Source organism: Emericellopsis atlantica (genome assembly GCF_019669845.1).
Source record: "Emericellopsis atlantica unplaced genomic scaffold F5Z01scaffold_24, whole genome shotgun sequence".
Classification (NCBI taxonomy): Eukaryota; Fungi; Ascomycota; class Sordariomycetes; order Hypocreales; family Bionectriaceae; genus Emericellopsis; species Emericellopsis atlantica.
Genome location: NW_025764726.1, coordinates 134,676 through 144,742, shown reverse-complemented (window position 1 = coordinate 144,742; position 10,067 = coordinate 134,676). Strand labels below are relative to the sequence as shown.

Below are 10,067 nucleotides of genomic sequence, written 5' to 3'. Positions count from 1 at the left end.
AACCCTCGCTGCGCCCATCTCCCCCCATTTCATCTCACCACGTCGCATCTTGCGCCCACTACTATTATTCCCTCTTCTCATCGCCGCCCTGACTGACCATGGCCACGTCCGTCGCTCGCAGCAGCGCGCAGCGCGCCGGGGGCGCCTGTGTCCGCTGCCGCAAAGGCAAGACCAAATGCGTCTACGAGACGGGCGAGCCGCCTTGTCGCAACTGCGCAAAAGGCCCGCACGAGTGCTACCTGCCCTCTGAGCGCATGGCCTACCTCCATGGCCAGGCGCCCGGTCGACCAGTGTCCGCCTCCCACAGCAGACCACCGCGCGACGCTGCGCCCGGCCCAGCTGGTTCGATTCCTGAGCCTCGACCTCTGGTCGTCGCCTCGACGCCCAGCGCCAACCGCACCACCAACGCGCACAAGGAATTGTAGGTCACCCGCCCACCCACGCGACAGCAGCCGCGGAGGCACGGATCCAGCCGCAGCGCGCACTGTCTCATTTCTTTGTATCATTGATTTGCTAACAGCCACCCCCCACAGCATCACAAATGAGCACCTGCAAGAGTGCGAGCGCGTCGTGCTGCGCACGTTCCCGGCCTGCGTTGCCTTCCACAAGACATCCATCCTGCAAGACATCCAGGCGCCTGACCACACACTGGAGCCTGTCCTCATCTACAGTCTACTCGCAGTCGCGGCCCGGTGAGTTCTGCATTCCCCCAGCCCCACTCGAGATCGGAGCTCCGGCCTCAGGTTTCCGGGGGCCACTTTTCCCCGACTTTGACCCGGCCCAGCCAGTAGCTAACGCTGTAGCAGCACGTCGCGTCCCATGATCCGTCGCTATGGCTCACCCACTGCCGGCGCTGAGACATGGGCCGCCAAGGCCCTGGGCCCCATCAACGTCAACCTCAACAACCCTACGCTCGCCGATGTACAGGCCCTTTGCCTGGTCATCATCCACGAGTGGGGTTCCGGCAAGGCGGTCGCCGCGTACATCTTCCTCGGCCAGGCGGTCAGGATGCTTCAGATGTACCGCATCGTCAACAGCCACAACTCGGGGAGGGACGACTATGGCGTCGACGGCGCCAGGGAAGAGGCTCGCCGTCGAAAGTTCGTCGCCGACGAGACGCAGCGCCGGACCCTCTGGCTGCTCTACATGCTCGACTGCTTGTTGACCAGCACCCCAGGCCGTCGCTCCGCTCTGACCGAAGCGGACTATGCCGACGTCAGTCTGCCGTGCTCGGAAGACCACTTTGACTCCGAGGAGCCCGTCTACGTGAAGACGCTGGCGCAGCAGCTGGAAGCAACCAACCACTCCGCCGTTGTCTCACCGCCCCCGGGCACGGGCGAGATGGGTGACTTTGGCTTCATCATCTTAGCTGCGACCATCTGGCGCGAGGTCGTGGCCATGCTGACCACCAACACCATCTACAGCTACCGCGAGGAGTCGGTCACGAAACTGCTGCGCGAGGTCGACAACCTGCGCGCCATGTTGCCGTACCAGCTGGCGGACAAGCCTGGCCAACTCAAGAACCATGTGACCAAGGGCACCGGCGACACATTTGCCATGCTGCACTGCTTCCTGCACTGCTCGAGCATCTTCCTGCACCGCCGTCGCCTGCTGCAGGAGGTGACCGCCACCAGCTTCCACCTCGAGTCGTTCCGGATGACGCCAAAGTGCCACGACCTCGTGGACAGGCTTTTCACATCGTGCCACGCCATCATCACTATCCTGGAAGCCGTTCACAACAGGGTGAGCCGCGAAAAGGAGCTTGCGCCTTGCTTCACCATCTTCATGTCATTCTCCATCTTCACGGCAGGCGCTACTGTAGCCTATTTGTCACTCAAGGGCTTGACGCCCCTCACGGCGGTCGAGACAGCTGCCCATATTGTGGAGAACAGCCTTCGCTTCATGTCGCAGGGAACCGAGCACTGGCCGCTCATGTCGAGCTGGCTGCGCCACTTGACCGTGATGCAGCGTGTCTTGCACAATGACGCTGCCAGCGGCTCACGCCACAACTCGAACGCAGCCCTCGTGCGAGACGAGGTGTCGTCCAACGCCGACACGGCAGACCACGACCAGCGGTCGGTCCCGAGCAGCAGCGTCCCACCCCAGCATTCTATGCCGGCCGGCGGACCCCACGTCAACACTCCGTTTGGCCGCGGTGAGAGCGAGCCCCCCGTCACCATGCCTCGCCGGCCCGGCATCACCACCATCAACGGTGGCCCTACCGAGTCGCCTGCGCCGCCCCCCACCAACTCTCCGCCCCATGGCAGCCACTACGCAAGTTATGCGCCGCCAGCGGAGTCGAAGCAGCTCAGCCCTCCCGCTCCCGGCAGCATGCACGGCATGCCAAACAACTCGCACGAGCCGGTGGTGGCCTCAAAGCAGGACATGACGGCACCAGAGCTGTGCGCAGAATTTGAGAGACAGCTACTCGAGATGGACGACCTGGCAGCATTCATGGGTGGCGGTGTGTAATTAAGAATGTCAGATTGTGGTTTCTGTCTGGGCTATACGAGCCATGCAATGATTTCTGCTTCACACGGGGGAGTCAGGTGTTTAGGACCGGATACCCTTGGCGGCGTTTGGGGTTGATCAGAGAGGCAGGCACTCCGTGCTGGAGAGGAGATGGAGGAATTATTTGTACCTTGGCAGCCAGCCAGGTGAATATGGCATTGTTACGCAAAAGACACCCTTGACCTCGAGCCCTACGCCGATTTACCTCTTCTATTGTGATACAACTACCGACGCATGCCCGATCCCTTCGGGGTGGGTCACGGTCGACTCGGGACCGAGACTACAATCGGGGACGCACCAAGAAGGATCAGAACCCGGGGTAGGATTCCTGCGCTTCTTCCGTCAAGGGACGTCCTTGGCCCTCAATATGTTTCGAGCTCAGGCTTTTCTTTGCTGCCTTGAGCCTTTCAGCTCCTCGAGTTTGGAGACGTGCGCGCATGAACAAGACGCAGCAAACGCACAGACAGGCTTAAAGACTAATGTATAATATCTGCGCACGACGGCAGTTCTGTTTCATTTGGAGGAGTTACTATGCATGAATATGCGTCCCTGGCTTGGATCGGCAGACTGTCATCTGCAAGGCACAGGAGGATTTCCATGAAACATGCTCCCCTAAGCAGATGGGACATACAAGCATCCTTGAAGTCGGCGATTCGGATCAAAGTCAAGGATGAAGCATCATTATGCTCAGAAACATGATTGCGAGCGCCATGTATAAAATAGGGGCTCGTCCCATCACCATCTCCCAAAGCACAACACCACCACCCACACACCAAAGACAAATCCTCCCAAACCTACACGCAAACCCTTTCCCAAGATGCATCCCGCCCAGGCCTTTGTCACGGCGTACCTAACAGCCATCTCAACCCGCGACATCGCCGCCCTGCCCGACTACTTCTCGCCCACAGCCACGTGGTGGACCTCCGGCAACCCAGTCCGCGTGCCCAACGCGGGCGGCCCCAAGCCCGTGGAGGAGCACCTGCCGCTGCTGACGGGTCTCCTGGGCCTCTTCGACGAGTACGCGTACGACGTGGTCAACATGGTCGGCGAGGGGGGCAACGTCATGGTCGAAGCCCAGGCGCGCGGCGTGCTGGGCGACATTATTTACGTGAACAACATTACGAGCGCGTTTGCGGTCGAGAGAACGGGCGGACGGGCGGGCCAGTGGCGGATCGAGAGTGTGAGGGAGTACCCGGACCACAAGGAAATTGAGTGGTTGAAGGAGCAGTTGGCGTCTCTGCCGTCAGAGTGAAGGGCTGTGTTAGGATTGTGTAGTAGACGCCGCAGCAGAGGAGGTGGTGGTCATCATCTCCACCTCAATGTCAAAGATATTGTGGTTGCGGAAGATCCCCAGACAAGCGTCCACGGCCGCCTGCGCGTGCGCCCATGCCGGTGTAGTCGTGTCCGTGCCGTTTGTAATGATGCAGCACGTGAGTTGTGATGTACACGTGGCCTGTCGCTCTGGCTCGACGCGTGAACTGCCCCAAGATAGCTGTTCCACGGCGACGATGTCGGTGATAACAATACGTGAACCGTCGATGTGATGGTTGTTCAGCTGCTCATAGAGCTCGTCGATCATCCGGGAGCCTGGTTTGAATAGGTCGTCTAGTAGTGCATGCGGGGCTGGACTGGAAAAGTGCTTGAGGAAGAAGATGTCTTTGGGGATAGGCTGGCGAAAAGTGCGGGCTATGAGTTTGACTGAGGAGCCAAGGCTACGGTAGTAGGCAGCAGCCTCTTCCTCGGTTGGCGGTACCTGCTGCTCATGGGTGTTGGTGTCCATGGAGTCGGTAGATGTGAGCTGGGTCGTATTCAATGATGGAAGAGTAGATATGTGTGGTTGTTTGGCCCGATCAGAGATGTTGACAAGTATAGGTCAACAAGAGGCAAAGGGTTTGGGGAAGTTCCTCACCTTGGGAGGAAAACGTGCTTAAACTGAATGTGAGAGTTCTGATCTAGCGTGAATTTTAAGCTGATCATCTTGTATTAAATAGCATTGACAAGGTACTAAGATAAGTCCTAGGCAACTTTATCCTTTCTAGCATTACTATAAGTATTCCTGTGACCAATAGCAGAGGAAGCCTTAGAGTCAATAACCAACGCAGCCTCTTTCACCTCTGGCTCAATTTCAGAAGCACTCTATCACTCAATACGGAGTAAATGCACTTGGTGAGTTCGATACCCTCAAGGCCCCAGGGAAGATGGCAGATGATGTACCTGACGAGATATCGCAGGCAAGTGTCGCACTAGCTCGCCAACTGCCGAACGGCACAAGCTACGATCCCGCTTACCGAGTGGCTGCTTCCGAGTGCTTGGGCACATCCCTACATGTCGAAGGGGGCAGCTCATCGGTATTGTGGCAGCCGGCAACAACGCGCTGGACTTTGATGGCCCATATGTCACGCCGTATGAAGCCATCGAGAAGGACTTTGTTGACCATAGTCTTCGCGTCGTGTTGCGTTAATGAGCCGAGGAGGAGAGGGAGGATGATCGGAGGGATGAACCCATTTGGGCAATTCTTCATCAATTCATGTATATCCGTATAGTCAAACACCATAACGCCAAGCAGAATGAAACAGTAAATCTCGCGTTCCGGCTGCATGCCCTTTCATTTAACCGCCTTTCATGACACCACATCCGGCAGGGCCCATGCTCAATCCGAGTCGCTGGAGCTGCTGGAGCTACTGCTGCTGTGGTCTCCCATCCCCTTGCTCTTGTACTTCTTCTCCTTTTTGTGTTTCTTGTCCTTCTTCTTCTTGGGCTTGATCTTGTGCTCGAGCACGTTGGCGCCAATGGCACCCGCCGCGGCCGCGCCCAGCGTGCCGAGGAGACCCGTGTTGCCTAGCTTGTGGGCGCCCCAGGCGCCAGCCGCACCGCCCGCGAGCGTGGCACCGAGACCCTTTTCGCCGTCAGGGCCGCCCGGGCCTGGAGGGTACTGCTGGCCATATTGTTGTCCCTGGGGGTAGGCCGGTGCGCCGCCGTGCTGGGGCGGGTATGGAGAGTGGCTACCTGAGCGGTTGTAGTCGTGCGGCTGGCCGTAGCCTTGCTGCTGCTGCTGTGGTGGCGGCTGGTTGTATTGCGGTTGGGGCGAATGGCCGCCGTAGTTCTGGCGAGGATCGGCCTGTTGCGCGTAGGAAGGCTGCTGGGGATGGTGTTGAGGGGCCGGGGCTGGCGCGTAGCCCTGCTGCTGAGGATAAGGAGAGTGGCCCTGCTGCTGCTGATGGTACTGCTGTTGATGCTGCGGAGGATAGTCCTGGCGATACTCTTGGGGGACAGGCTGGGGGCTGTGGGGGTAGGGCGGTTGGCCGTAAGATGGCTGCTGAGGATAGCCCTGCTGCTGCTGCTGCTGCTGGCCGTAGCCGCCTCCGCCGCCGTAGTAATCCGAGTTGGACATTGTAGATATCGAATGTGGTCTTGATGGTAGGTCTTGAAAGTCGAAGCCAAGGCGCATGAGCTGCATGCAAGATGTACGGGACAATTGTATATATGTAGGTCGATCCGGATAACCGGTAGCGGAGGGGCAAGGCAAGGCGCATTTGCGGGCTGAGTGGACGTCATGCGCGGGGCGCAGCGGCGTCTTCAGCCTCAATTAGTGGTGTTGACTGCCCTGCGGCTGCTGAGCCACAGGTGGCACGACAGCCGCGCCACGAAAGGTGGGAGGCGCAACCCTCACCTTCTCGAGTCTTCTCATGCTCGACTCGACCACTCGACTCCAGTCCTTGGCTCCAGTCCTCGACCCCTCGACAGTCTCGAGTCTCGACTAGCCTCACGAAACGTGGAGGCGACGCGAAGATGCGGAATCGCGGAAATCTGCACCATCACTCGCCGCGATGACACCAGCTCTCGAACCCGTCAGCACGGCAAAACCTGAGTCAGAGTCTGTCACATTCTTCACTCGACACTTGAGCCGTTTCCGATGAGTGTATGCAAGATCGTCACGGAGTCGAGAGGTGAGATGAACTGTGTTTCAACAACTTGCGGATAGGTTCTCAGCCTCAGGAGACACATTCACTCCTCGTATCGGAATTCGCCGCCCATGGGTCAGTCTTTAGATAATCGGAAGCCGCCACGAGCTCGTCGCCCCTCTGCCTACTACGTAGCTAGCTGCGTCTATACGTATAAGCGTCAAATTGCGAAGATTGTGGAGGACTTCCCCAGCCAAGGGTTGTACCTAGCCACTAGCCAGGAAAACGCGAAAAATGCCGCTCTGACAGTTGAGCTAGGGAGAGATTTGGGGAAATGGGTTCAAAGCGAATTGCTGCGGGTGGCAATGTGGCCCCTCAAGGCTCAGTACTAACGTTAGATGCGACTGACGGCGAAACCAATACAGTGTCACATTGAAGTGGGAACGAGGAAATACGAGCCAAGATTTTGGCTTTTTTGTGTTCATGGCCTGGACGAGATGGTCCGGCCCTGGAGGCTGGAAGCATGGAAGCGCCTGCTTGGCAGCGCTCTCCCTCGCCCACCATGATAAATTATTAATAATTGATCCGGGGTGTCGATCGACGGTCATCCACATCAATGGTCCAAGGCTGCTGTCGAATGCGTCGGGCAATACAGAGTGTCATCTGCATTTTTCACGTATGCATTCTGCTGTATTAGAACTGACAATCACTGGGGTCGATTTTTCGTCAACAGACGCAAGACACGATTCATTGATCACTGTACTGGAACCCTGCAGAGCCCGGAAACCCATCCCACTGGTTGCTGCATGTTCATGCTGGGCCCAAGGAGCTGGAAGCCTGCGACCATCCTCGCCAAAACGTGGCACAACTGCCGAATCCTTCGAGGAAAGTCCCGAGACGGACTGTCACTGACAAGTGATAAGCTGCAGTCTGGTAGTCACGACACTAGGACTGCGAGCAGAGTAGGATTTGACGCGCACTTTGCATGCTGGTGAACGCAAATTGGTGCCCAACTTCCTGTCCTCATCATGCACCTCGCAAGTTGGTGTTGCAGTTGTGGAGGGCGCCCCTGGACGGCTGCAGCAGCTGTCCCGGAATTCCGGGCAGCGTTCGCCGTTCACTGAGCACTCGTTCGCATACGTACGGATAGGTACGAATATTACAGCCGCAGATCATCTGCAGTATAATACTTCTGATGTGACGGCTCATTTTCCATCGACGTGTTCGCAGTGCGGCGCATTCTTGGCTCTGGCAGGGCCCAGGGGACATCGAGTGATCAGGTCTGGCATCGGGTCAATGGACATGCCCCTTTAGAACCGATCATATCACGTCGACCCCCAATCAAGGCTCAAAGGCGCAGACGAATTGACAAACCAGATCATGATCCCCAGCCCAGCAGAGTTCAGTTTCTTGCCACGCCGCACGCCGCACGTGTCCAAGTTACAGTTCTCAGGGGAACCGTCCGCTCGGTCAGCATCCCCAATCGAGCCCCAAATGCCGGGCCTCTTTGTGGTGCAAGACCAGCACCGTAAACTCGACGCTACGGACGGGACGGCAGAGACTGACCCTGACCAGCGGCATTGGCTCTCCACATTTTCAACAAACTCATAATACTCATTGGGATGGCGTTCCAGGTGCTGTGGGCCCTCGTGGCCTAGAGCCGAGGCCAGGCCCAGGTCCTGGTCCCTGTGTACTTGATTATGAGATTGATAATGCCCGACAGGTGAAGATCTCTGGGTGGGACGGACGGGGTCGCATTTTTCCAAGGTTACTTAATGAGGCCGATGCTGGAGCTGGACTCGGCCTCTATCGGACATATCAGAGTCCAGACAGTGTATTCCCGGCCCCCTAGTCTGACATGAACCCACGGGTCCCCTTCTCTCCGGGTTCCAGGTCAACAAGCAAGTGTATCCAGTGTTATTAGACCCAGGATACCGACGCCCTTGCTTGTCCTGCCAAACTCCAGCAACATATCCAACCTCAACTCCCGTCTCACCTCCTCGGACAGGTGAGCAAGATACTGTCCGGTAGGCGTGCTCAACAACAAGCCCGCCACGATGGGCATCCCGAACCGTGGACCAGAGCTGCAGGCTGTCTGCTACACACTGGTGACAGCGGCAATCGTGGCCACTGTCCTGCGCTGCTACACGCGCGTCTACTTGGTCAAGAGCTTTGGCTTCGACGACTGGTGCATGATATTTGCTCTGGTAAGACGAACCTAGGGAGGGTCGCGTGCCAGACAAACTGACAGAACCTACCAGGCCACATTTATCCTCTTTGTCACCTGTGCTCTGGTCGGCGTCGAGCATGGCACTGGCCGGCATCGCGTCGACCTGGCAGATGAAGACATCAAAACCGCAATGAAGGTGAGTGACAGGCGGGCTCCGGGGGGGCACTTCACGGCTACTTTCCCCCGGACATATCACTGACAGCCACGCACAGTATTGGTGGTTCTGCTACATCTGGTACTGCCTCACCATGATCGCCTCCAAGATCTCCATCGGCTACTTCCTGCTCCGCATCACCATCCGCCGCACCGACGTGTGGATCATCTACGGCGTCATGGTCATCACCGTCCTCACCGGCATGGTCTTTTTCTTTGTCACCATGTTCCAGTGCACGCCCATTGCCTACTTCTGGAACAAGGACCAGAGCGGCTCATGCGTCAGCATGGACGTCATCATCGCCCTCACCTACCTGTACAGCGCGTGCAGCGTCATATGCGACTTTACCTTTGCCATCCTGCCCATGGTCATCATCTGGACGCTGAACATCAACAAGCGCAGCAAGCTTGCCCTGGTGCCCATCATGGCCATGGCCTGCGTGTAAGTGATCTAGGCGAGTGTTCATTGGGCTCTGGGTTGCTGACAGAGATATCTTCTAGTGCGAGTGCCGCTGTTGTCGTGCGCTTTCCATACGTCATGAAGTTTAAGGATCCCGACTTTCTATGTGCGTCTAAGTTTCCTCCTCTCTGGCCAATGTCCCGCGAACACGTTGCTGACAGACCTTTAGGGGCCACCGTGGACATCGCCATCTGGTCCTGCACCGAGCAAGGCCTCGCCATCACAGCCGGCAGTTTAGCCACCCTCCGCCCTCTGCTCCGAAACGTAGGCTACTGCTTCGGCCTCTCGACACCCGGTCCGACCGAGCTCCGCGACTCGAGCGGTCGTCTACCGTCGGGCACCATTGGTGGCCAGGCATCCCGCAAGAGCAAGGGGATGCGGACGGATCCGTTCAGCCTGACCGCCATCGAGAGAGGGGACAGCAACGACAACAACTCCTCCGACGAGAACATGGAGCGAGGCGTGTTTGGCAGCCGCCACCAAGATGGACGGATCGCCCCTTGGGAGGCGCAGGGACGATCACACCACGGCAGCGAGGAGGGACTCGCACACGACACGGCACCGGCGTGGGATGCGGACTGGAGGCACAAGAATATTGTGCAGGTGCAGAGTGTCACCGTCTCGTCCAGCCGTGCCTCGTAATTCTTGACTTTAGCGTACTTTTTGATGATTTTTCAGCGAGCAACATACATACATACGTATACGGGACCGTGCATGCCCGCTTTGGTTTTACTTATTATACTTGAATTCAAAGTCTCATCACATTCAAAGTCATATACGGGCCAATATGTTCGAGAAGATATACGCACGT

At 57.6% G+C, this 10,067-nt stretch overlaps 4 protein-coding genes across 4 annotated transcripts; 3 read left to right on the top strand and 1 right to left on the bottom strand.

The window, feature by feature from the left end:
- Positions 1 to 98: 98 nt before the first annotated feature.
- F5Z01DRAFT_626721 (uncharacterized protein) lies at positions 99 to 2,472 on the top strand (the record flags this gene model as incomplete). The annotated part of the gene is made up of 4 exons (XM_046261499.1): positions 99 to 421; positions 534 to 692; positions 807 to 1,065; positions 1,102 to 2,472. 4 exons carry the CDS (start codon positions 99 to 101, stop codon positions 2,470 to 2,472), a joined length of 2,112 nt encoding a protein of 703 aa, XP_046115789.1.
- Positions 2,473 to 3,328: 856 nt separating this feature from the next.
- Positions 3,329 to 3,763, top strand: F5Z01DRAFT_676443 (uncharacterized protein; the record flags this gene model as incomplete). Its single annotated transcript, XM_046265256.1, has 1 exon — positions 3,329 to 3,763. The coding sequence occupies one exon, from the start codon at positions 3,329 to 3,331 to the stop codon at positions 3,761 to 3,763; it is 435 nt and encodes a 144-aa protein (XP_046115788.1).
- Positions 3,764 to 5,107: 1,344 nt separating this feature from the next.
- Positions 5,108 to 6,385, bottom strand: F5Z01DRAFT_253985 (uncharacterized protein). Its single transcript, XM_046258528.1, has 2 exons — positions 5,850 to 6,385; positions 5,108 to 5,725 (listed from the first exon to the last, which is right to left on the bottom strand). Exons 1-2 carry the CDS (start codon positions 6,042 to 6,044, stop codon positions 5,162 to 5,164), a joined length of 759 nt encoding a protein of 252 aa, XP_046115787.1. The 5' UTR covers positions 6,045 to 6,385; the 3' UTR covers positions 5,108 to 5,161.
- Positions 6,386 to 8,076: 1,691 nt separating this feature from the next.
- F5Z01DRAFT_253947 (uncharacterized protein) lies at positions 8,077 to 10,026 on the top strand. The gene is made up of 5 exons (XM_046258527.1): positions 8,077 to 8,620; positions 8,675 to 8,779; positions 8,856 to 9,238; positions 9,298 to 9,362; positions 9,426 to 10,026. The coding sequence occupies exons 1-5, from the start codon at positions 8,471 to 8,473 to the stop codon at positions 9,896 to 9,898; spliced, it is 1,176 nt and encodes a 391-aa protein (XP_046115786.1). The 5' UTR covers positions 8,077 to 8,470; the 3' UTR covers positions 9,899 to 10,026.
- Positions 10,027 to 10,067: the final 41 nt, after the last annotated feature.

Bases quoted from the DNA above. Each gene is read 5' to 3' on its own strand.
- F5Z01DRAFT_253985 (XM_046258528.1), bottom strand. From the start codon at position 6,044: ATGCGCCTTGCCTTGCCCCTCCGCTACCGGTTATCCGGATCGACCTAC. The intron at 5,726-5,849 runs GCAGCAGCAGGG...CAGTACCATCAG, and splicing joins GGCTACGGCCAGCAGCAGCA to CAGCAGCAGGGCCACTCTCC.
- F5Z01DRAFT_253947 (XM_046258527.1), top strand. From the start codon at position 8,471: ATGGGCATCCCGAACCGTGGACCAGAGCTGCAGGCTGTCTGCTACACA. The intron at 8,780-8,855 runs GTGAGTGACAGG...AGCCACGCACAG, and splicing joins ACATCAAAACCGCAATGAAG to TATTGGTGGTTCTGCTACAT. The intron at 9,239-9,297 runs GTAAGTGATCTA...GATATCTTCTAG, and splicing joins ATCATGGCCATGGCCTGCGT to TGCGAGTGCCGCTGTTGTCG.